Genomic DNA, 24,556 nt, shown 5'->3' on the forward strand with positions numbered 1-24,556 from the left:
ACACCTCATGCCTTTTATTCTTTTATTATGTCAATGTGGACATGAAAGCACATCTTTATTTAAGATGAAAACCAATGCGTATGGGGTCTTTCAACCCAACATTCAGGAATCAAGACCCATCCCATTTCTATGCAACTTTAGCCAACCTGTCTGCAGCTCTGTTCGCATCACGCTTGGAAATTCTAACTTAAACTTTTTCTTCAGGAAATCCACATCATCCAAAATTGGTCCAGATTTTTTTTTAATTTGGGATCTTATCTAAATTAGCCACAACCCTTTTTGAATCAGTTTCCAATATAATTATTTGCAACTTCCGAGGATATGCAATATTTATTTCTTCCCTTATTTCTAAGGCTTTTGCTACCAAAGTATTATGTGAAAATTCATTCACAACGTAAGAGATATTATCCATTTTAATTTTAAAAATTTTATATTTTTATTTCATAAAAGGTATCTAATAAGTATGAATTTAAATCTCTATCTATATAACATATTAAATTCTTAAAACATCTCAATGTAGTATTAGAGTATCACAAATTTCCCACTAAAGCTTGACATCCCCTATAAGCTCAACACAAAACACATATAGAACCAAAATCACATCAGACATTAGGATTCTAGATATGGTTCTCACCATATAATACTTAATTCTCATTCAACTAATAACCGTTCTGATACAATTTGTTAGAGACCCACACTAAACTTTGACTTGAAGATATCATGATTTTGTTCTACAAAAAGTATCTCATAAGTATAGTTTATAATCTCAATTTATATATCATAGCAGATCCTCATAATATCTCAATGTGGGATTGGAGTGTCACAAACTCTCTTTATTAAAAATTAACATCCCTGTCAAGCCCAACACATAATACATAGAACTACATAATCAAAGATCACACTAGACGTTGAAATTCTAGAGGTGACTCCTATTACGTAGGACTTAGCTCACTTCAACTAGCGGTCGCTTTGATATCATTTATGGAGACCCTCATCCAACTTGTTAGGTATTATCCACTTTGACCTAAAGGTTTCACAAATTTGTCTCACTAAAGACACCTCATAAGTATAGTTTTAAGTTTCAACTTATATATTATAGTAGATTTTCAAAACATCTTGATGTGAGATTGAGGTATCACAAATTCTTCTATTAAAGCTTGAGGTCCTTGTTAAACCCAATCTAAAGCACACACAGAACTAGGATTACATTAGATGTTAGAATTCTAGAGGTGGCTCTCACCTATAGCACTTAGCTCCCTCGATATTCTAAAAATACCTCTCACTATGTGGCACTTAGCTCCTCGTCTAACTAGCAATCGCTTTGATATCATTTGTAGAAACTTGCACCCGAGAAACCTCAAAAATATGGATTTAAGTCTTAAATTATATATCTATTGATTCTCACAATCTCCTAACATGGGATTTTAAAGTAGGTATGTAAACAAACTGAATATGAATGAACGTATGTTCATTGTTTATTCATTTATTTTTAAAGCTTTTTGGATTCAGTTCATGTTCAATAAGAAAATTGCTCTAATTGTTAAAATTCGGTTTAAATGGTAAAATGTTCGTATTTAGTTTTGTTCAACTTGATTAAGTTAAACAAACTTAATCATGAACATTAAATGAACATATTCATGAATATATATATATATATATATATGAACATGTTCATAAATAATAAACAAACAATAACCAAATAAATTTAAACAAACATGCCTTAAACGAATATAAACGAACATAAACAAAACCTAAAATAGGAGTAGGCAAAAGATAAATGCATAGTTTTGTTATTGCTATTTTTATTACTAAACAACAAACAAAGATAAATGAACTTTAAACGAACCATAAATGAACAAATTTTAAATGATCCTAAAATGAGCTTATTTGTGAATATAAACAACTAAATAGACCTATATTCATGTTTGATTCGTTTAATAAACTAAAGTAAAATTACTGTTCAAGATCATTTATTAAGCTTAATATCAAAACCGAACATGGTCATGGATGATTTGCCAAAAGCTCTATTGGTTTACACCCCAAGATTAAGGTGTCACACACTATCCATGTTACCTCTTTCTCCTTGCCTCTAGCAAGTTTGCCAAAATTGTCACACACCACTACCCTAATTGCTCTTTTTTTAGTATTTTTACAAAATACTCCGTCACAGTTTATTTTAAACCACCCCACTCTGGATCTTCACATTTAACTTGTTCATTTTTATTTTCTATATCATTCACTCCAAAATCCTTTAAGCTCAAATATTTATTCTCCTTTATTGCACTTTTCAACTTTGCAATGGTTCCAAATACACATAGATTTTGTTTCCCAAAAGTTACTTAAAATCTCTCTTTCTAAATATTCCAACATGTAAGGGCCACTAACACATTTTTCTTAATTTGTATTTCATTTTGGAAAAAGATTTCCAACAACCATTTATCAAACCTCACCATGTTATCCCTCTTAATTCTTAACCTAGTGCAAGCTTCAAACAAGACACCTTTTTATTCATTTACATAGGAAGCAAAGATGTTTCACTGATTTTTCTCTACCTACAAATAGGATATAATGGATTATTAACCACTTTTTTCTTATACAAATTGTTGTAGGTTGCAATTGAATCAGTACAAAGTCTCTAAATGAAATGCTTGATCTTACTTTGAGTACTTAACCCTTAAATCTCCTTCAACTTGTGATCAATGCAATAAGGTGATGGTGATGGATCATTTAAACACATTGGCTTCATTTTTTCTTTTATTTTTGTATCTAATTTTATAGTATAGATTCATTTCCTATTCGTGAGCCAAATAATACGATCACTACCACCATGTTGACAAACTGAAATTTTTTGTAAATATAGTTCTCTAAAGCTTTTTATCCAATTTTTTTCCTCCTTATTTATCTATTTTGCATTCTTTTTAAAAAATAAGTATAAGCTGTGGCAATTGGCACTAATAATTCCTCTTTACATTCTAGAGTCTAATGATCCTATCATATTAGAATTGATTTTTTATCCTTAACTTGCCAAGTAATTCTTTCCTTAAAAAAGTCCATTCCATTCAACATACTACTCCAGCCTTATAATGCATGAACGCCCTTTTTTGTTTTCAATACTAAACAGTGTGGAAAGAACTTTTCAACACCTAGACCACAAAGCATGAGGCTTTTATAATAACCACTAATATTGTTTTGCTAAAAAGGCTATATTGAATAACTTTATACCTTTAAATCCTAAGCTATCCATTTCTTTTCTTATTGTTAATACTTCAAAACTTTTCCAATTTATCCTTGTTTCTGTCTTCACCATTACCTTACCATAATTTTATTCATATCAACACATAATTTCTATGAAAGTTTATAATAAGACATGCTATAGTTAAGAATAGCTCATGTTATTACTTTATAAAGAACTTGAAGGATCTAGACCAGAGGAAAAACACAAGGAAAAATGAAAAACCTAATTTGTATTGTAACAACTTGCCTTCTATTTAACACAGGCTACATTTCATTTATTTATAAATTTCAAAATATAAAATATTGATTTAACAACTTTTAACTACTTCACAAATTTTGTCTACCTAACAATTTGGATCACCACAAACTTATCTATCATGCTTCTTAAAATCTGACAAAATAAAATAAAACAAAATGGCAAAACAAATTACTGCAATAGAAATACCATACTAAGCTGCTTCAATTGCCAACAATCTTTCCTAGCATTTCTGCTGAAAACACCAATACTTTACCTTAATGTTTAAAACTTTGCCTTTAGTAAAGCCTTGGTTATAATATCTGCAATTTGAACTTATGACTTGCAATGAACCAGCTTCACTTCATTTATAGCTTCAACTCTTTTAACAAAGTGAAACTTTATCTTGATGTGCTTAGTCTTTCCTTGAAACATAAGATTTTTTGCCTTAGCTATTACTGATTGATTATCAAATCTTAGCTTACTGCATAATAATAAGTCAGATTTAAATCTACTAGCACAATTTTTTTAGCCAAATTACTTGATTCATAGTGGCTACTATAACAATGTACTTAGTTTCTGCTATTGATTGAGTCGTTGTTTCTTGCTTTCTTAAGTTTCATGCAAAAACACTTAAGCCAATGGTGAATAAATACCTTGAAATGTTTTTCATATCATCACAAGACCTTACCTAGTCATTGCTAATATAACCTAACAACTTTATATTTTTAGCATTTTGAAACTTAATCCCAAAATCAAGTGAACCTCTAATATATCTTAGCACTCTTTTGGATGCCCTAACATGATTTTTGCTAAGACAATGCATAAATCTTGAAAGAAGATTGACAACAAATATTATGTTTGGTTTTGTTGTTATTAAGTACATCAAACACCAATTATGCTTTTATAATTTCTTTCATCTGCCTTATTTGACTTATTATCTTTGTTAAGCTTTTCATTCTAAACCAAAGAAGTGCAAATTGGTTTACAATTCTTCATATCACATTTCTTCAACACTTTCTTAGCATAATTTAATTGTGAAACAAAAATTCCTTGTTGGTTTTACTTAATTTCTATGCTAAAAAAGTATGACATCTCTCCCAAGTTTATCATTTCAAATACTTTTATCATTTAGTCTTTGAACTATTGCATAAGGTTATAATTGTTTCCTATCACCAACATATTGTCAACATATAATGAGCAACTAGCAAATCATTTTGGATAGAAATTTTAGTGTATAATTTTACTTTTTTAAGACTTTTTGAATCTCAACTTCAATAAATGCTCATCAATTATAGAATTCGAAACTTTTGGAACCTATTTCAATCTATACAAAGCTTTCTTAAGCATATAGACTTTGTTTTCATTTCCTTTAATAACAAATCCTTTCAGTTGCTCAATAAAACTCTTTTCCTCAAGGTAACCATTCAAAATGTAGATTTGACATCAAGTTTGTATATATTTCAATTTCTAAGCTGCTAAGGCTAATAATTGCCTTATAATGTCCAACCTTACAATTTGAGCAAAGATTTCTAAAAAATCAACACCTGACTATTGAAAGTAGCCTTTAGCGCTAGTCTAGCTTGAAATTTATAAATGGTGCCATCTATATTTATATTGGTTTTGTAGATCTATTTAACTCTAATGATATTCTTATTGCTTGGTCTATCCATTAGTAACTAGATCTGATTGTTCTCAATCATTTAAATCTTCTCTTTCATTGCATCTCTCAATTCTTTCAATTTGATAGCTTTTTCAAAGCATGTTGGTTCAAAAATAACCATGTTTAACCTTTTAAAAATATTAATAAATGGTTTGATACCTCTAACTAGCTCATCATCAATATTCTCATTATGTCACAAGTAACCTTCCTGTTCTTGAAACCTTATCATGTTTATTATAATTTGCATGACTGAATCTTCCTCTAACTTTTTCTAATTCCAAGTAGCTTACTCATATAATCTTATATTCCTTCTTACAATCACCTCGTCTATAAGAGGATTGTAAGCTCTATAACATTTAGTTATGTTGCTATAGCCTAAAAAAATACAAAATTTAACTTTGTGATCAAGCTTATCCTTTTTGACTTCATGAACAAGCACATAAGAAATGCTTCCAAGGATTTTAAAGTGCTGAACAGATGGTTTACTGTCATACCAAGCTTTAAAATGAGTTTTTTCTCTTAAGGCTTTTGTAGGTAACTTGTTAAGTAAATAAATAGAGGTATTGGTTGCCTTTGCCCAAAACTTCTTAGGAAGTTTCTTTTCAAATAACATGCACGTGGTCATTTCAACACCTGGCTATTGAAAGTAGCCTTTAAAACTAGTCTAGCCTAAAATTTATAAATGGTGCCATCTATATTTATATTAGTTTTATAGATTTATTTAACTCCAATGATATTCTTATTGTTTGGTGTACCTATTAGCAACTAGATCTAATTGTTTTCAATCATTTAAATCTTTTCCTTCATCGTATCTCTTTATTCTTTCAATTTGATAGCTTTTCCAAAGCTTGTTAGATAAAAAATAACCATGTTTAACCTTTTAAAAATATTAATAAGTGGCCTGATACCTTTAACTAGCTCATGATCAATATTCTCATCATGTCACAAGTAACCTTCATGTTCTTGAAACCTTATTATGTTTACTACAATTTGCAAGAGTGAATCTTCCTCTAACTTTTCTTAATTTCAAGTAGTTTACTCATTCAATCTTATATTCCTTTTTACAATCACCTTGTCTATAAGAGGATTGTAAGCTCTATAGCATTTAGTTATGTTGTTTTAGCAAAAAAAAAAAAAAAAATACAAATTTTAACTTTATGATCAAGCTTGTCTCTTTTGACTTCATGAACAAGCATATAATAAATGCTTCCAAAGACTTTAAGGTGTTGAACATATGGTTTGTTGTCATACCAAGCTTCAAAATGAGTTTTTCCTCTTAAGGCTTTTATAGGTAACCTATTAAGTAAATAAATAAAGGTATTGGTTGCCTTTGCCTAAAACTTTTTGGGAAGTTTCTTTTCAAATAACATGCACCTGGCCATTTCAACACTTGACGGTTGAAATTAGCCTTTAGAACTAGTCTAGCCTAGAATTTATAAATGGTGTCATCTATATTTATATTGATTTTGTAGATCTATTTAACTCTACTGATATTTTTATTGCTGGTCTACCTATTAGCAACTAGATCTGATTGTTCTCAATCATGTAAATCTTTTTCTTCATTGCATCTTTCTATTCTTTCAATTTGTTAACTTTTTCAAAGCTTGTTGGTTCAAAGAAAACCATGTTTAACCTTTTAAAAATATTAATAAGTGGCCTGATACCTCTAACTAACTCATGATCAATATTCTCATCATGTTACAAGTAAACTTTATGTTCTTGAAACCTTATCATGTTTACTACAATTTACATGACTGAATCTTCCTCTAACTTTTCCTAATTCTAAGTAACTTACTCATTCAATCTTATATTCTTTCTTACAATCACCTCGTCTATAAAAGGATTGTAAGCTCTATAGCAATTAGTTATGTTGCTATAGCCCAAAAAAAATAAATTTCAACTTTGTGATCAAGCTTGTCCCTTTTGACTTCATGAACAAGCATATAATAAATGCTTCCAAGGACATTAAGGTGTTAAACAAATGGTTTGTTGTCATACCCAGCTTCAAAATGAGTTTTTCCTCTTAAGACTTTTGTAGGTAACCTGTTAAGTAAATATATAGAGGTATTGGTTGCCTTTACCTAAAACTTCTTGGGAAGTTTCTTTTCAAATAACATGCATGTAGCCATTTCAAGAATAATTTTGTTTGTCCTCTCACTCACACCATTCTGTTGTGGAGTGTAAATTATTGTAAGTTGATGTTCAATATCTATAACTTTACAAAACTCATTAAATTTGCCAAAAGTGTACTTAATACCATTGTTTGACCTTATGATCTTAATTTTGCAACCATTTTTATTTTTAATCTAAGCTTTGAACTTTCAAAACATAGCTACAACTTCAAACTTTTATTCCACAAAGTAAATCCTACATATTCAAGTAAAATCATCAATGAATGTTATAAAGTACTTACTCCTATCCAAAATAAAGTTCTCATAAGACCATAAATATCAATATAAGTAAGCTAGAGTTAGTTTATTACTCTCTATGCTTTGCTGATTGGGAATGGCAATTTGCTTAGTTTTCTTAATTGATAAATTTCACACACCAACGTGTATTTCAATCATAGGCATATTTAACATAAGATCATTTTTATACATGTAGTTTACTATCTTGTAGTTAAAATGCCCTATTCTTTTATGCTATAAAGTTAATTCATCATATGAAATTGAATATACTAATGAATTTTGGTCTTGCCAATCTAAAGAAAAACACTTTCCTTTCATGTTGACAATAAAAAGCTTATAGCCAATAGGATTATGAATTATGCATGCTTTATCTTTGACAACTTAAGAGTAGTTCTTCTCAATTAGTTATCCCACACTCAAAAGATTTTGATCAATTTTAGACACATATAACACGTGAAAAAGAGTTTAATACATGTTGATGTCTTAATTGTCACTATGCCATTTCCTTTTACTTCTATGAACTCACCATTTCTAAGTCTCACTTTTGATGTACAGGTTTTATCTAACACTTGGAATGCATTGATGTCATAAACCACTATGTAAATGCATCAACCATGCATTTGAGGAATTCTTTATTGGATAAAGAGATGCAATAAAAGCTTGTTCTTTTTATTTTGATTAGTTGTCAATAACTCTAGCTTGTTAGTTTAATTACTTCTGATTTTTAGTTTTACACACCTTTTCAATGTGACTAAATTGTATACAAGACCTACATTGTATGTTAGGTCTATACCAATAAAATTTTTCCAAGTGAATGGTCTTTTTATAATAAGAATAAGGTGGAAACTTGCCTTTGTTCCCATTATTTCCAAAATTTTTATTCCTTCTGTCTCCATGCTTCTTGCATTTCTTCCTGAGTAATATGATTTTGTTCACAAGCTTTATGAGTCTATCATTTTACTCTTTTAAAATTTTGATTCATCTATCTTTAAGACTTCGAATTCCCTTTTAAAATTCAACACTTGCATTTATCTATTTTCTCATTGCCTTATAATTCTTCTTTGAGCATATTCGAAGCTTGTTTTGCAATATTACAAGTAATGATTATGATGAAAACGTAATTAGAAACTAATGACTCAATACAACACTTAGTCTTATACTTCTTTGCTTTTTTTTTTTTCACTATAACTTGCCATTTAAATTATTGTTGAATTTGTAAGAAGTTAGGGTGGTTTCTTTTCATTTTTCACCACTTCTAACAAATCAAAAGCACTTAAATAAGACTTTATTTTGATAGCTCATATCTAATAATTCTCATAAAAAAAAAGGTGAAGGCAAGAAGCAATTACTTGCGGCCTTTTGAAATTGACAAAGCTGGCTGTAAATGTTTGTTAGTTTTTCACTCATTTTCATAGCGTACAAGCTCTCTAAGACCTTATAGATATAGAGACTCTAATATCAATTGAAAGATCTATAGCAGAGGAAAAACATAAGGAAAAATAAAGAAACTAATTTGATATTACAATAAATTGCCTTTTGTTTAACACATGTTACATTTCATTCATCTATAACCTTCAAAATACAAAATATTGGTTCAACTACTTTTAGCTATTTCGTAAATTTGTGTGCCTAACAATTTGAATCACTACAAATTTATCTATCATGCTAGCTAAAGTTTGACAAAATAAAAAAATCGCGAACCAAGTTGCTGTAATAGCAAAAATGCCATACTTAGTTGCTTCAATTGCTAACATAACCTCTCTTCCACCTAAAAATATGGCTTGTGTTTTTCAATTTTGCAACTGACTATCTTTAATGTAGCCCATACTCCATATTTAATCTTTCCCTAAAAAGATGGAATTCCCAAATATGTACCTAGGCTATCAACTTTAAAAATCCTTATCTTATCAACAACTTCTTTCCCACTTGCAATGTTAGTATTAGAGCTGAAAACTAGACTTGATATTCCTAAATTCATTTGATATCTTAATGCTATACAAAAAGGCTAGATAATGGTTAGCAGTTTTTAACAATTCAAAGTATTAGCCTCAATGAAAATAAAAGCAAAAAATCTTTGCATTTGGTTTAAGATACTATGAATTAAAAAAAAATCCTATAATTTCTTGAATCTTTACTGATCATCTTCTTTCCAATTAACTTTTTTTTTAGGTATTCTTTCTAATATTTAATTGGTCCCATGTCCAACGACACCAATTAATTGAGCCAATAGTTGAGTTAGGTAAGATTGGTGGCACTATTAGCATTATCTTTGTATCAACCTCTTTGCCATTTAATTATCTATGGAATCTTCAAGAGATAAATAAATTATTTATGCTTTGAAATTGGAATTCAACTTTTACAGGTAACATTTTAGGTTTTTTTTTTTAAATATTTTTGGGAAGCCTAAGGGTTCAATGACAAAATGAAGGAGTTTTTTTTACCAATCATCCAACTAAAGCACAAATCAATGACTAGAGTCCTAATGTGTCTCCTTTAGATAGCCTGTGGTAGCTATGAGTAGCATTTTCTAGAAAAAAATCAATAGTGTCATAACATAACAGTCTGAGAACTCAATCGCTAAATGTGAAAAGTCAAAGAGTTGCCATCAATCTTTTTAATAAAGTGCAATTGGCCACTAATCCTATTTTTGGTCTACAAATTTGAGGTTGTGTTCAGGAGTACAGTTACATATGGAGAAGGTTATAACACTATCATAATGCCCGCCCGAAAATGGTACCAATTAATCTTATATGATCATAAATTGGTCTCATTTAACTAGTCTTTTACTTATTATTATTATTAAAAATTTTCTAAGTTATTCCCGACACTTTCGGTATAACTTAAGAAATCTCTTCACCTCAAACGTATTCAAATCAATCACTTATTTCCTTAAAGGAGCTCTGTTGTCGGATTTATTTTAATATTTTATTTGAAATAAAATAGATCATAATTCTCCTATACAAACACTTACGGTAAAATTTTGGAGGAAAGTCATTACTTGCAAATTCCTTTTGATTTCATCATCAACAAAAATTTTAATTTATTTTTTAATATTAATATATTTTTTATTTTATTATTAAAGAAAAAAATTTATTGGTTAAATTTCCAAAATATTTCTAACACTTTTAGCATATTTTGAGAAAATTACTTGCTTAAGAAATTTTGATAAAGTCACTACTTGTGACTTCTGTTCTTTTAAAATTTTATTTACCTTGACAATCTAAGTATTTTTTATATTTTATTAATTTTTATTGAAAAGATTTTCAATAATCTTACCAACACTTTTGGTAAAATTTTTTTAAAAATACTTTTTTTAAAAATCACATCATGCGATTTTATTACTATTGTTATTATTATTTTTTATATACGTTTATTAAATTTTTTCTATTTGTTTATAGTGAATATGCTTATTATTATTTTTATGAAAAATTCTAAAAATATTTCCAATACTTTTGGAATAGTTTAGAAAATTTTCTTTGTATGAAAAATCACCACTTACGATTTTATTTTTTTATTAATAATCTATTATTATTGGTTTTTTTTGTCTTTTTTATATTTTCTTTATTCTTGTTCATTAAAATTTTTATTATTATTATTTCATTTTATTTTTATAAATTATTTAAGAGAAAATTAAAAATTTCAAAATTTCCTAAGTTTATTTTTTAGGAATTATTTTAAATTAATTTCAATAAAAATATTTTATACTTTATACCATTTATTTTATTTTTCTATCAAAAGTTTATACAAAAATAAAATAAAAATAATACAAAATCATAAATTAAATAATAAAAATATATTAAAAAATTGAGAAAAAAATAAAAAAATAAAAAGTTATGACGAAAATACCTAAAATGCCTTTGGTTAACGTTGGTCAAAGAGGTGGTCAAATGGTTCGGTCAATCGATTTAGTGGTTCTTTAGCAATTCAACGGTCCAACACTGGTTCAAGTGAATCGGTCAAAGTTAGCAACAAGTCAACTTAGGTGCATGGATCCCATATTGGATCCCGATCCAAGCACAAATCTTTTAGGTCCTAAACAACGTCATTTGGCAAAAAATATTTTTTTTGGCTGCAATAGCTAGAAAAACCCTTTATTTAATTTCATTTTTTTCTCCCTCTCTCTCTACCTTTCTTTCTTTCCCAAACTCTCTTTCTTTCTCTAGCCTAATCAACCTCTTTTGTTCCTAGAATTTGGCACTAGTGCACCATGTTGCTGTTGTCAAAAAATTTTTAAAAAACTATAAGATCTTCACCTCAAGCCCCTCAACACATATCTGAGCTTATTTTTAGGAGAAATGGCTCAAAACAATGTAAATCAAGCCTAGAAGATTCAGCCAAAAAGATTTTTTTTTTGGTTTTATTTTCTATTTGGAGCTATTGGTTCCTGTTCTAGGGATTGTGATTTTTTTTTAGTTTGTGTTTCTTTAGTCTGTTTTAGGTTTTGATTTTTTTTTACGAAATTTTTTTAATTTGTCAGGACCTTTTTGTTTTTGGATCTAGGTTTTTTTTTTTTATTAATTTTCAGCAAGGTTGTTTTCATTGATCCCCCTTTCTATGGGTTGGTTTTAGATGCTCTATTTATAAAGTCAAACAAGATCAAAATCTTAGAAAATCTAAGATTTTTGTTGAAATTTGGTTGCCTAAAACTAGGCCGATTGTTAAGGTGGTTGTTGATGGTTGTTAGGGTGGCTGTCAGTGGCTAGCAGAAAAGACAAAAAAAAAGACAAAAAAGAAAGAAAGAAAGAAAAGTAGTAGTAGTAGTAATAGTAGTAATAATAATAATAATAATAATAATAATAATATTTAGATTAATAGATATCCGACAAAATGGGTATCTACAAATAGAATAAGCCAAAAAGTAATTATTATATTTTTCTCTGAAAAAAAAATTTAAAAAATTTTTCATCGAGAAGTTGCTTCACTCAAGTTGCGACAATAGATGATTTTTTTTCCCTCAATCCTTGGTCTTTTCACAGAATAAAATGACATTATAGTTTTAGATGATAACAAACTAAAGACCTAGTAGCAAATTTTCTCATGTTTGTAACCTAAACGTTTTTTAATATTCAAGATTATAAAAAAAAAATTAAGAGTTCAATACATTATTAACAGACTTTGTACATAATAATTGTAATATCAACTTTTGTCTTGTTAGACAATGGAGACTCTTCATTTGATATATTTTTCTTCTCATTTTCCTCTCATTTTATTTATTTGGTCAAATTATATTATTAGTCATCCACTTAGAATAAAAATGTAGATTTAATCTTTTTATAATGATTTTAATATTGGCATTATTTATACTTTTTGAGATTTGAAATTTTGGTTCAATCATTAATGGTGTCTAATTTTTTCTGTCAAGCCAACTGACTTGGATATTAATTTGATGACATAACATTAATTTTGTTGATGTGAATTATTTTTCTAATTTTAAAATGCCATGTGGTTTTTTTTTACCACTTTGCATGTTTTGAATTGATTCCACAATTATTTTTTTATTTTTAATCTCTCTTATAATATTATATTAAATACAACTTTAGTACAAAATTAAAGCATCTTATTCAAATAAAATATTTATATTAATTAAAAATTCAAACTTGAAATTCTTTAAGAGATACCTTTTTCTTTCTTAAAAAAATGTAAAAAAATTGAATCAATTGAATATGCTGAGCTTTAGAACAGAAGCATATCACTTAAAATTCTCTTATTACAATACTATAATTAATCAATTATAATAAAAAATTATTCATCACTTACAAATGTAGATTGCACATAATTTTTTTTTTTTTTTATAAATCTTACATAATATTGAATCATAATCGACTAACTGTATTATATTTATGCAATAAATCTAATATCTATGATAGGTATAAGAACAAAATTATTAGGTGCTACTTTAGCGCTTGCTCAAAAAGACATTAAGAGGGATTTAGCTTATTCTACAATGTCCCAACTACGTTATATGATGTTAGCAATAGGTATGAGGTTTATCTAGCTTGTTTATTTCATTTGACTACTCGTACTTATTCAAAAGTATTGTTGTTTTCAGGATCTGGATCCATTATTCATTCCATGGAAGCTATTGTGATATTTTCAGGATACAAAGGATTCCTTTTATCAGCATAATGACTGAGAAGGATCTTGACGTGGCAATCAAAGCACAGTTCCAAACCATTAGTTAGTTAAAAAATTTATAATTCATATATCACTTTATAAATTATTAAAGTTCAAATAATGCATTAAACATTTCATTATAGTTTAAATGTTATCAGTGACATTAATCCAAAAATTAATATAGTATTGAAAACCCATAAAAACTAAAATACTGGAAAAAAAAATTCTAAGAGTCAGGTATCAAAAAGTCCAGACTTTAGCTTTAGCATGAACAACAGTCCACAAAATACATATGCATGAATTGATCACCTTATCATTGATAAAACACAGTTGAAGTTAGAAATTTATTTGATGAAAACGAGTCCACGATGACTAAAGGTTTAAAAGAAAGAAAGAAACCATTGTTTATTCTGCAAGCCTCAAGTTTGGCCCCCAACTATCTTCAGTAGATTAATTTTACAGTTTGAAAGGTGATAATGAAGAGTTACCATTAAGCCTTTTTGGGTAGTAGTTTGACAGATAGTCCTTAACAAAGATATCTCTATAGATTGGGAGTTTTTCTTCTGATATCAAATCCTTGATTGGTCCACAAAGTCTTGATGCCTTTCCAAGAGTATCTTCTATTGTCAAAAAGCATGCCATCGATATTCTTGGGCCTTCATTTTTCGCCATGACCTTGTGATTAATGCTTTTGAACTTGTCATTAAAAAGAAGCTGCATTCAAACAAGAAATAAATCTGTTTATATTTTCTGATACATTCCATCTGCATTGGCTCAATTCCAATAATTAACACAGAAACTAAACAAATATCAGATTCTTTACTCTAATTATGTTCACAATGGTAAGGCACATCATCATATACAATATTCAAGATTCTGGAGATAGACCTGCCTGTAGAAAATCTCCAATATTTACTACCAAAGCTCCAGGAATGCATGGAACATCCACCCACTGACTCTCATGAAGAATTTGTAGGCCGCCCATTTGATCCTGCAGAAGTATGGTGATGAGGCAACTATTTTTGTTATTGCTGGTTCCCAATGTTAATTCCGGTTCAAGGCAGTTAGGATAATAATGGCCCATGAAAAGTAGTATATTAGCACAATCCAGATCTTTGAGGCAGATAGGATTGAGCCCAAGAGCCTCAATAGCAGTTCAAACAGTGTAAACCCCAATCCCATCACTCGCTTTGAGTAATCCATCACTATGTCTCTGCAAGGTGATTTGTAAAAGAAAATTCTAGCAAGAGTTAGTGTCACAAGTCGAAACTCAACCTCTAGGCTCGTGTGGTTTTAAGATCCGAGCATACATTTATTTGATGTCCCAAATCAACTTACTTATCAAGGTTCACACTTTTGTGAAGTATTGTCCGCTTTCTGGACTCATGGTTTTATCCCACAAAAGTTGTCTCACAAGGAGGGGAATGTGTAAACCCTTATATCCCAAGATCATATAACCGATGTGAAATTCATGGCTCCTCTTTAGGATTGTTATATCTTCCCCCACTCCAATGGAGATCCATCGGTCTCGGTGGTATATTGCTTGTACTCCTAAAGCTAGTTCTGATATCACTTGTCACAAGCTGAGACTCAACCTCCAAGCTCGTACAGTTCTAAGACTCGGGTATAAACTCAACCCACCTATCACAGTTCATATTTTTGTAAGATATTATCTGTTTTGACCTCTCTGATCTTACGATTTTATTCCACAAAAAGTGTCTCAGAGAGAAATGTGTCAACCCTTATATCCCAAAATCTAACTCTACTACACAACCAATATGAGATTTATGATTCTTCTCTAGGACCTTGACACTAGCACAGAGATGTAGTGAAACCTTTCTCATATGATAAATGACTAACACTTACCTGCAAACTGCAGGCAATTCTGAAGGGTCAGGTGGATTAGAAGCCATCAAACAACCCAAACTGTCCCTCCAGTTAGCAGCTTTTGACTTGTATAGATCATAGTTGCTTAGATACAACACCTTTCTGTGAGTTGTGTCACGGGTATAGAACTCTTTCTTCACCTCCGTGTCTTGTTCATGAAATCTACGTATCCCATCAATCATCTCATCCAAAACACTTCCAGGAATTTCATGGCTAACCACCTGAAAGAAACCCCACTTCTCACAAGCAATCTGAACTTGCTCAATTACCTCAGCACGAAGAATTATGTCCTCCCTGATACCTTGGAGATTTATGATTGGGACACTGAACGGATGAGAAATGACACAACTCGAGTTGTTCTCGAGGATAAAGTTCTGATCAATGAACATACGATGAATTTTGGTCATCCCGGAATCTACTATTCCCTTGACTCCGGCTGTTGTACCATCAAAAGCCTTCACTTCACTTTGGCGGTCATAATCAGGGTTAGAATCTCCCTAAACTTCTCCAGTTTTTGTGCCCATAATTTTTGTTGTGCTTGTCTGTGTGAAATTGCTAATCTGCTTTAAATCATAATGAACTCTCTATATTACCAGTAGATAAGAAGGCAAAAACCGTTCCACAAAGTCCACAACCACATTTTCCTTACCTTGACTAGTCAAAGTAGTCATTATTAACCAAAAAAATCCTTATGTCTACCTAAATTATCAATCTGATCATACATGGATCCATGCAAAGAATATATGCATGTAACTCATCCAAGAGGGATGAATTTGCAGCCATGCTGCTAATAAATCGCATCCATGAATTTTGTGAGATCTCATTATGACTTTTTTGTTTTAAATCATGATGTTTGTTACTTTAATTGATTTACGGGTTGTTCATGTTGTTAAGAAATTTAGTGGAGATAAATTGTACTTTGTAGTTATTGGAGTAGGAAATTACTTAGGAAACCTTATATTTGTAATGCATATATATATTCACTTTGAATTAAAATTAATGTATGTGCTTGCTTTCCCGAGCAAAGAAAACTCTTCTCCCTCTCTTTGTCCTTTGTAGTGTTTTTATTTATTTGGGTAATTATCAAATCCCCCATATCCTACACTTTCTCCCCAAGTATGTACATAATTACCTACTTATTTTTCTTTTTTTTGTTTTTACTAATTTATTCATTTTAGCTTAGAGGTGTTCATAAATAAGATTAACTAAATTCAAATATCGATTTTAAAGGTTCACCCAAAGTCGATTTGATTTATCCATTTAAGTCAAAATATGCTAATATTTTAATATTTTTAAATATAAATAAAATTTAATTTTTAGTAATAAAATAATGATACATATCAAATCAAATTAAAATGAAATTTAAAAATTCATATTCCTAGCTCTACCTCGGCTTGGTTCACGAGCTTAATGGGCAGCTCAATCCATGAATGTTTCCATTTTAACTTTATTATAAGTAAAGAAAAAAAAATAATATCCTAAGTTTTGGTTAATAACAAAACAAAAATAAAAACACAGTGAGAGATACAATAAAATGACAACTTTCAACATATGCAGGAAAGGAAAGCAAAGCTTAAACCGCCTTTTGCCATAAAATTTCTTCAACCTTTTTTTAGTTTAATTCAATTCGATTACTTCAATAAGTGTAATTAAGTTAGTATTATTAGCAAATTAGTAGCGTCTAACTTAAAATGTTTCATTTCTTGCAATCTATATAGACTTGAATTTATGAGGAAGTATAGCTTTAACACTCAAAAAATACTAGAAAGAGCACAGATTTTAACAATAAAGGTTCATCAGTTCTATAAATAAACATTACTTCCTTCTAATTGGTCAAGAATCAAAGTTATCACGACCAACTTTTGCATAAAAAAAAAATCCAAATTATACTATTAATATCATATCCTGCTGCTGATGTATCTCCATGGCCAAGTTTAGAGCTTGAAATGCAGCAGGGCAGAAGTACCATCAAGGCCTTTTGCATTGAAGTAACCAACATATTCTCTCACAGTGGTTTCCCTGTATTTTGGAGGATTTTCTTCTAATAACAACTCATTAATTGGTCCATAAGGTCTTAAATCTGGCAGAAGAGAAGGGCTGAAAAAGCATGCCACCGATATTCTTGGTGCTACAGAATTTGCCAGTACTCAACGCTCCACACTTGTAAAAGCATCGTTTGATATAAGCTAAAAGCAGTAAAGTAATTACAAATTAGCTGCAAAACGTGGTAATTCTGACAGAATTGTCACAGAGCATCACAAAGTTAGAAAACAATAACAGCAAAAGATGCCCAAGTATGGATTCCTAGTAATATTATTATGCCGGTCAAACAGATACGATTTGAAGATGATATGATTAAAATTTTAATAAAAATTATATATATTTAAAAAAGTATAAAAAATGCATTTTATATTTTTTTATATCAACATCAATTGTGACAAAAAATTTTGTGTAAAACATACACGAAATGAATACAAGAATTGTCAATGTTTTACATGATGAATTGTCATATCTAAATATAACTAACAACAACAAAGAATAAAGGCTTACCTGTAGAAGATCTCCGATGTTAATCACCAGAGCTCCAGGAGTTGGGGGTATATCAACCCATTGGTTGTCATGAAGAACTTGGAGGCCACCAATATGGTCTTGTAGAAGCACCGTGAGGAAGTCATTGTCAGCGTGCTTGGTTGTACCCAGAGTGAGTTCTGGCTGTGGACATGCGGCGTAATAATGTGACAGCATAACCAGCCCTTTAGCACAATCCATGTCTTTCAAATAATCAGGCTGCAACCATAGAGCCTCAGACAGTAACTCAAACAACAAATAACCCAAATGCATTACTTGCTTTGAGTACTCCATCTTTATATCTCTACAATACAAATAACTTAAGCACATAAGTGGTCATTTTGAATACATCAATTTAGATATCGAATCAATGAACCACACAGGCAGACAGCAAGTACATTTCGGTTACAGATTTGTGATTGAAAATAAAGAAATGAGATGAGTACTTATGGTTAGGAAAGCAATTCTACCTCCTAATCTCATCCCTTATTCTTTTTTCATGGTACATTCATCCCTTGGTCCTTACATTTGTTTAACTGCAGAGTAGTAAATCATGGTGATTTGAGGTGGTTAATTGTAATGTGCAGTAACTACAACTGCTGCAGATTAAACATCAAAATTTTTTTTTCTTTTGGTATTTGACGTTGTCACCAGTGAAACTCTGGTCATTGAAACTAAGAGTTCAGCATTTTATCATCAGAACACATGATTGTCGACTAAACATCAAGATATCATAATATTTTCCAATTTAAGTTGGTAAAGTTGGTAAATTAGGAATGTGGCTCTAATTTAACTAAGAATTGTGGCTGTGTAAATCAGAGTGCGACAGACCAATGGAATGAAAGCCTAGCACGACCAGTGGCTACAAATCAACACCTCAGCAAGACAGATGTGGACACTTTTTTCTACACACATTCTGGCACTCCTTTAATTACTCTTTCTTTATCTTGTTTTTGGGCATATTTTCACCTTAACAGTTAACAGTGCTATCTCTTGTGAATTATACAGAACATGGTACATGTATACCTGGATACGTCCGGTAACTCTTCTGGCATGGGAGTATCGGGAGCCATTAAGCTGAAAAGTGTATCTCTCCAGTTGGCTGCTGGTGAACTGTACAGATCAAAATTGCAATTGTAGGCCACCCTTTTGGTATAATCCCGAGTGTAGAACTCCTTTTTCATCTCCAAATCTTGCTCAAAAAACCTTCGTACACCATCCTTCATCTCCTCCAGGACATTCAGAGGAATTCCATGATTCACAACTTGGAAGAATTCCCATGACCTTGATGCATTCCGAACTTTCTTAACAATCTTCTGACGAGCACCTGGATCTTTCTTCACTCCCTCAAGGTCTATAACAAGAATACTAACCTGGATGCCACCTGAAACTGAGTTCTTCTCAAACTGGTCTGGAAGGTGGTGGAATATCCAAGGAACCTCTTTAACTCCAGCATCAACAAGTCCTTTAACACCAGTTTTTGTTTCATCAAAAGCTTTCGATTCACTTGTTCGATCATATTCAGGCTTTAATTTGGTGATCACTATTTTCTTCCTCCGTTAGCAAGTTTCAACAAAAAGAAGAGGAAGCGTAATGCTTTTAGATAGTGATGAAAGTGAAAAATAAGGCAATGATAGCAGAAGATTTTGACTTATATATTTGAGTTTAGCCTCTTGATAGTGAGTTGGAAACACTATAACTGTGAAGAGTGCTGAAAATTCAATATTAATGTAACACCATTCAATTTAACATCACTTCAACTTCACATAAATTTTTTTATTTACAATTTTTTCACAAATCATGAACAATTTGTAGCTACAACACCCAAAGAAGACGAGAAAGAGCACACATTGCTTAGGTTTATAAATAAGAAACATAGACATAACTCATTTCCTTAAATCAACTTGGTCAAGGATCAAATTCATCAGGACCAAGAATATTTTAGAAAGATCATATGAATTATATTATTTGTGTAAACTATTTGTCATGCTGCTGCTGTTTTTATCTGATCCATGGCCAAGTTCAGAACCTGAAATGTGGCAAGGACTCAGCACGATTGCTTAAGCCTAGGGTGAGTTCTGGCTGCGGACAGATCGGGTAATAATGGGACAGCATGACAAGTCCCTTGGCACAATCTGTCTGTCAGCTAATCAGGGTTCAGACCATTCCGGAGTAACTCAAACAGCAAATAGCCCAAATTCATTACTTGCATAGAATTTTCCAGCGTTATGTCCCTACAAGAGGCATTTTCAAACCCAACTTTTCAAAAACTGGAATTTTTGCCCATAAATGTATTTGTCCTCTGGCCAATCAACATATATATTTGTCCAATTAGGAATGCAAGACTTTGGCATTGGACTCTTCTGGGATAGTATTACAATGGGGGAAAAAAGTTATCCAACATGATTGAATATCTAGTGGTATACTTTAACTTGGAAATCCTTATAATTCATGGAGGTACCCAGATACCTCCAATATGATACACAGTTCAATGACAAGACATTGACCAAATTATTCAGTTCATAAACTATCTTTTCTATCATGGCTTCCTTGCATCTCCCAGAGGCAAATTCATAGCCTGAAATGCAGCAAGGGAGAAGTGCCATCAACATCAAGGCCTCTTCCATTGGAGTATAGCACATAGTCCCTCACTGTGGTTTCCCTGTATTTTGGAGGATTCTCTTCTGATAACAATTCCTTAATAGGTCCATATAGCCTCAAGTCTGACATTATATTAGTGCTGAAAAAACATGCCACTGATACTCTAGGTCCAACTGAATTTGCCAACACTCTATGCTCCACGCTTATAAATGTGTCATTTGATATAAGCTGAAAAAATAGGAAAAAAGAAAATTGAAATTAGCCAAAACATGTATAAACAAGTCAATAAAATGCAACATGTTCTCAGCAGTAACCAGAAACTTTCAAGAATAAAGGAATGATTCCAAGATGATCATCTAACTTATAAAATCAATCTAAAAAGAGATGAAAAAAGAAATTCATTGCAACCACTTCAGCTTCATGTATTTCATTCACTTAATTTGGTTTAGCTGATCCGTTTAGAGTATGAGAATTGAGAAGGGTTATGGCTTATTTTCGTAAGTTATGATCATTCAGGATCAGTAGAATAACAATTTAAAGAATTGCCAGAAGAAATTGCAACTAAAAGATGAAACAACCTATTATTTACAATATTATGGAAACCCACACCCAATCTACTATGTCTGTTTTGATCTAAAAGTCTCACGGTTTTGTCTCCAAAAAAATCTCACAATATATTATAGCAGATCCTCTTGATACTCCAATCTGGGATTTGAAAGTTACAAATATAAAAATAGCAAAATTTAAAACTGAAGGGCTTACCTGTAGAAGATCTCCAATGTTAATTACTAGGGCCCCAGGAGTAGGAGGTACATCAATCCACTTATCTTCATGAAGTACTTGGAGGCCACCAATATGATCTTGTAGAAGCACCGTGACAAAGCCAGTATCTGCATGTTTACTTGTTCCCAGGGCCAATTCTGGCTGTGGACACGCGGGATAGTAATGGCATACCATAGCAAGCCCCGTGCCACAATCCATGTCTTTCAGGTGGTCAGGTTTCAGCCCAAGTGCCTCAGAAAGTAACTCCAGCAGTAAATTACCCAAATTCTGCACTTGCTTTGAGTACTCCACCATTATATCCCTGCAAATGAATTAGGCATGTCAGTGATCATTTCTTCATCTCACTTGGTATCACCTCTAAATTGTGAACTATTTGTATGTGTGCTAGTGGTTCTAAGGCATTATTGAATAACGTAAGAGAAGATGGAAAAAAGGCCATCTAAACAGGATTACATATAAAACACCAGCGTAAATAAACCTATTTGGACCAACTCAAAGAGGGATCTATTAGGCAAACCAAAAATCTCTTGCCGCTTGATTAAAAAAAAAAAAAAAAAGACTACATATACAGTCCATAAATTTATCATACTGGTTAATGTTTAATATAGTTACCACTTGGAAAAATCTTAACATACTCATACCATTTGTAAACTGTATAATAAAACATACCTGCAAACTGCTGGCAAGTCTTCCATCTTAGGAGGATTAGGAGCCATAAGGCTGAGAAATGTATCTCTCCAATTGACTGCTAAACCAGTATACAAATCAAAATTGCTATAATAGACCACCGGTTTCGTATAATCACGAGTATAATATTGCTTTTTCACTCCAACGTCTTGCTCATGAAACCTCCTTATACCATCCTTCATCTCATCTAAAACACTTACTGGAATTCCATGATTGATCACTTGAAAAAATCCCCATTTCCTTGATGCCTTCCCAACTTTGTCCACCATATCCTTTCTAGTAATTGGATCTTTCTTCACTACCTCAAGGTCTATAACAGGAATACTGAAGTGAGCATGACCTGAAACTGAGGTTTTCTGAATTTTATAAGGTGGTTGATGAAAAATTCTAGGAACCTCTGTGATTCCAGCATCAACAAGGCCTTTCACTCCAGCTTTTGTGTCATCAAAAGCTTTCAGTTCACTTGTTCTATCATAATCAGGGTTTGATGTGTTGGCTGTCACCATTTCTTATTCTTTTACAGACAAATTAGATAACTAGGATAGGAAGAGGAGGATAGAGATCTTTTAGCAAATGAACAGATTATTTTCCTTTTTTAAATTTTAAAGAGTTGACTAAGGACGATTTTATGAAAAATATCAATGTTATTATCTCTTCTGGGACCCATGGCCTTGAAAAATGATACAAAAATGGCCAGAGTTTGTTATCACAGCTAAAGATTTAATGCCACTTGCCACCAGCGTCCACGTCAAGTTCAACTCTGATGGAGAATGTCCCCATTCCTTAATTTGAATGTCCATCCCTTGCTTGCTGAGCTTGATGCTTGCCCTAAATTTTACACACACTTGTTGTCAACACATTTCCAGGACCAAAATTGAATGGCTTTGAGATATTAAAGGTGAAAATTGAGAGTGCAAATGATTATATCTCATTGTTCAATAACTAAATGATTGACAGATGATAGTAAAATTCAGATTTTTTTAATTATGTGATGCAGTTATTCATTTCTGTGTCTGTCAAGGTTATATTTTCAAGCTTTCCAGATTCCTGGAGCAATAGTTTCAATGGCCAAATCAGAAAGACACCAATTTCAACAATCAACAATACTTATGTATATAGATAGGATATATAACCATCACTTCATAGGTTTAAAGATAGGATATCTAACCAGCACTTCCATTTTCTAATTCTAGTTATACATGATCAAACATATTACAGAGAAGTGCCAAGTATTCCATCACAAACTATTGATTATGCAAATGCTCCTTTTTGTCCTCACGGGGCTATTTCATAGCCTGAAATGTTGCAGGGCAGAAGTTCCATCGAGGCCTTTTCCGTTGAAGTGGGTAAGATATTCTATTACAGTAGTTTCCCTGTATTTTGCTCGATTATCTTCTGATAACAACTCCTTGATAGGTCCATATAATCTTGAGTATGGCTGAAAACTTGTAACGAAAAAGCATGCCACTGATACTCAGGGTCCTATACAATTCGCCAGCACTCTATGCTCCTCGCTTATATGATTTTCAATTGATATAAGCTGAAAAAAACAAGCAAACACAAAATAAATCGATCACTCGCATAGTTGTGAAGCTGATTATTGAGTTTGGAATGCACTTTCCATACTAATTTCTCTTAACAGAAATCTATCAGGCTTGCCTGTAACAGATCTCCAATGTTAACTACTAAAGCCCCAGGAGTCGGAGGTACATCAATCCACTGATTTTCATGAAGAACTTGGAGGCCACCAACATGGTCTTGTAGAAGCACCGTGCGGAAGTCACTGTAAGCATGCGTGCTAGCACCTAAAGTCAATTCCGGTTGTGGGCATGCTGGATAGTAAATTCTCAGAACATTTAGATATAGTATTGGAGTATCACAAATTCCTCATTAAAGCTTGACTTCCCCAACAAGCTCAACACAAAACATACATAGAATCAGAATCACATTAGACATTAAGATTTTAAATATGGCTCTCATCGTATAACACTTAGTTTCCGTCTAATTAATAATTATTCTAATACCATTTGTTAGAAACCCGTCCTAAATTTTGACTCGATGGTATCATGATTTTGTTCTACAAAAAGTATTTCATAAGTATATTTTATAGTCTAAATGTATATATCGTAACAGATCCTCATAATCTTTCGAAATGGGATTGAGGTGTCACAAACTCCCCCTATTAAAAATTAATGTCCCTGTCAAGCCAAACACATAACACACAGAACCATAGAATTAAACATCGCACCAGATATTAGGATTCTAGAGGTGACTCTCATCATGTAGCACTTAGCTTACTTCAACTAGTGATCGCTTTAATATCATTTGTGGAGATTTACATCTAACCTGTTAGGTATAATCCGCTTTGACATGAAG

General features: G+C 31.5%; 1 protein-coding gene and 2 pseudogenes across 2 annotated transcripts; all 3 read right to left on the reverse strand.

Moving 5' to 3' along the window:
• Positions 1 to 14,070: 14,070 nt before the first annotated feature.
• On the reverse strand, positions 14,071 to 16,065 carry LOC111280107 (deacetoxyvindoline 4-hydroxylase-like; annotated as a pseudogene).
• Positions 16,066 to 17,343: 1,278 nt separating this feature from the next.
• On the reverse strand, positions 17,344 to 20,652 carry LOC149510841 (1-aminocyclopropane-1-carboxylate oxidase homolog 1-like; annotated as a pseudogene). Its single transcript, XR_016334643.1, has 7 exons — positions 20,536 to 20,652; positions 20,365 to 20,472; positions 20,139 to 20,248; positions 19,136 to 19,663; positions 18,092 to 18,413; positions 17,432 to 17,727; positions 17,344 to 17,366 (listed from the first exon to the last, which is right to left on the reverse strand). The product of XR_016334643.1 is annotated as a 1-aminocyclopropane-1-carboxylate oxidase homolog 1-like (transcript).
• On the reverse strand, positions 20,370 to 22,759 carry LOC111279847 (1-aminocyclopropane-1-carboxylate oxidase homolog 1-like). The gene is made up of 3 exons (XM_089756149.1): positions 22,163 to 22,759; positions 21,473 to 21,794; positions 20,370 to 20,938 (listed from the first exon to the last, which is right to left on the reverse strand). Exons 1-3 carry the CDS (start codon positions 22,684 to 22,686, stop codon positions 20,681 to 20,683), a joined length of 1,104 nt encoding a protein of 367 aa, XP_089612275.1. The 5' UTR covers positions 22,687 to 22,759; the 3' UTR covers positions 20,370 to 20,680.
• Positions 22,760 to 24,556: the final 1,797 nt, after the last annotated feature.

Source organism: Durio zibethinus, chromosome 27, assembly GCF_047325235.1.
Source record: "Durio zibethinus cultivar Kanyao isolate XHJ-2024 chromosome 27, ASM4732523v1, whole genome shotgun sequence".
Taxonomy (NCBI): domain Eukaryota; kingdom Viridiplantae; phylum Streptophyta; class Magnoliopsida; order Malvales; family Malvaceae; genus Durio; species Durio zibethinus.

What these genes read in the sequence shown, in the direction of transcription:
- LOC111279847 (XM_089756149.1), bottom strand. Translation starts at nt 22,686, where the DNA reads ATGGTGACAGCCAACACATCAAACCCTGATTATGATAGAACAAGTGAA. An exon ending in GACTTGCCAGCAGTTTGCAG is followed by an intron (nt 21,795 to 22,162) that starts GTATGTTTTATT and finishes ATTCATTTGCAG; the next exon opens with GGATATAATGGTGGAGTACT. An exon ending in ACATTGGAGATCTTCTACAG is followed by an intron (nt 20,939 to 21,472) that starts GTAAGCCCTTCA and finishes CTATTTTTTCAG; the next exon opens with CTTATATCAAATGACACATT.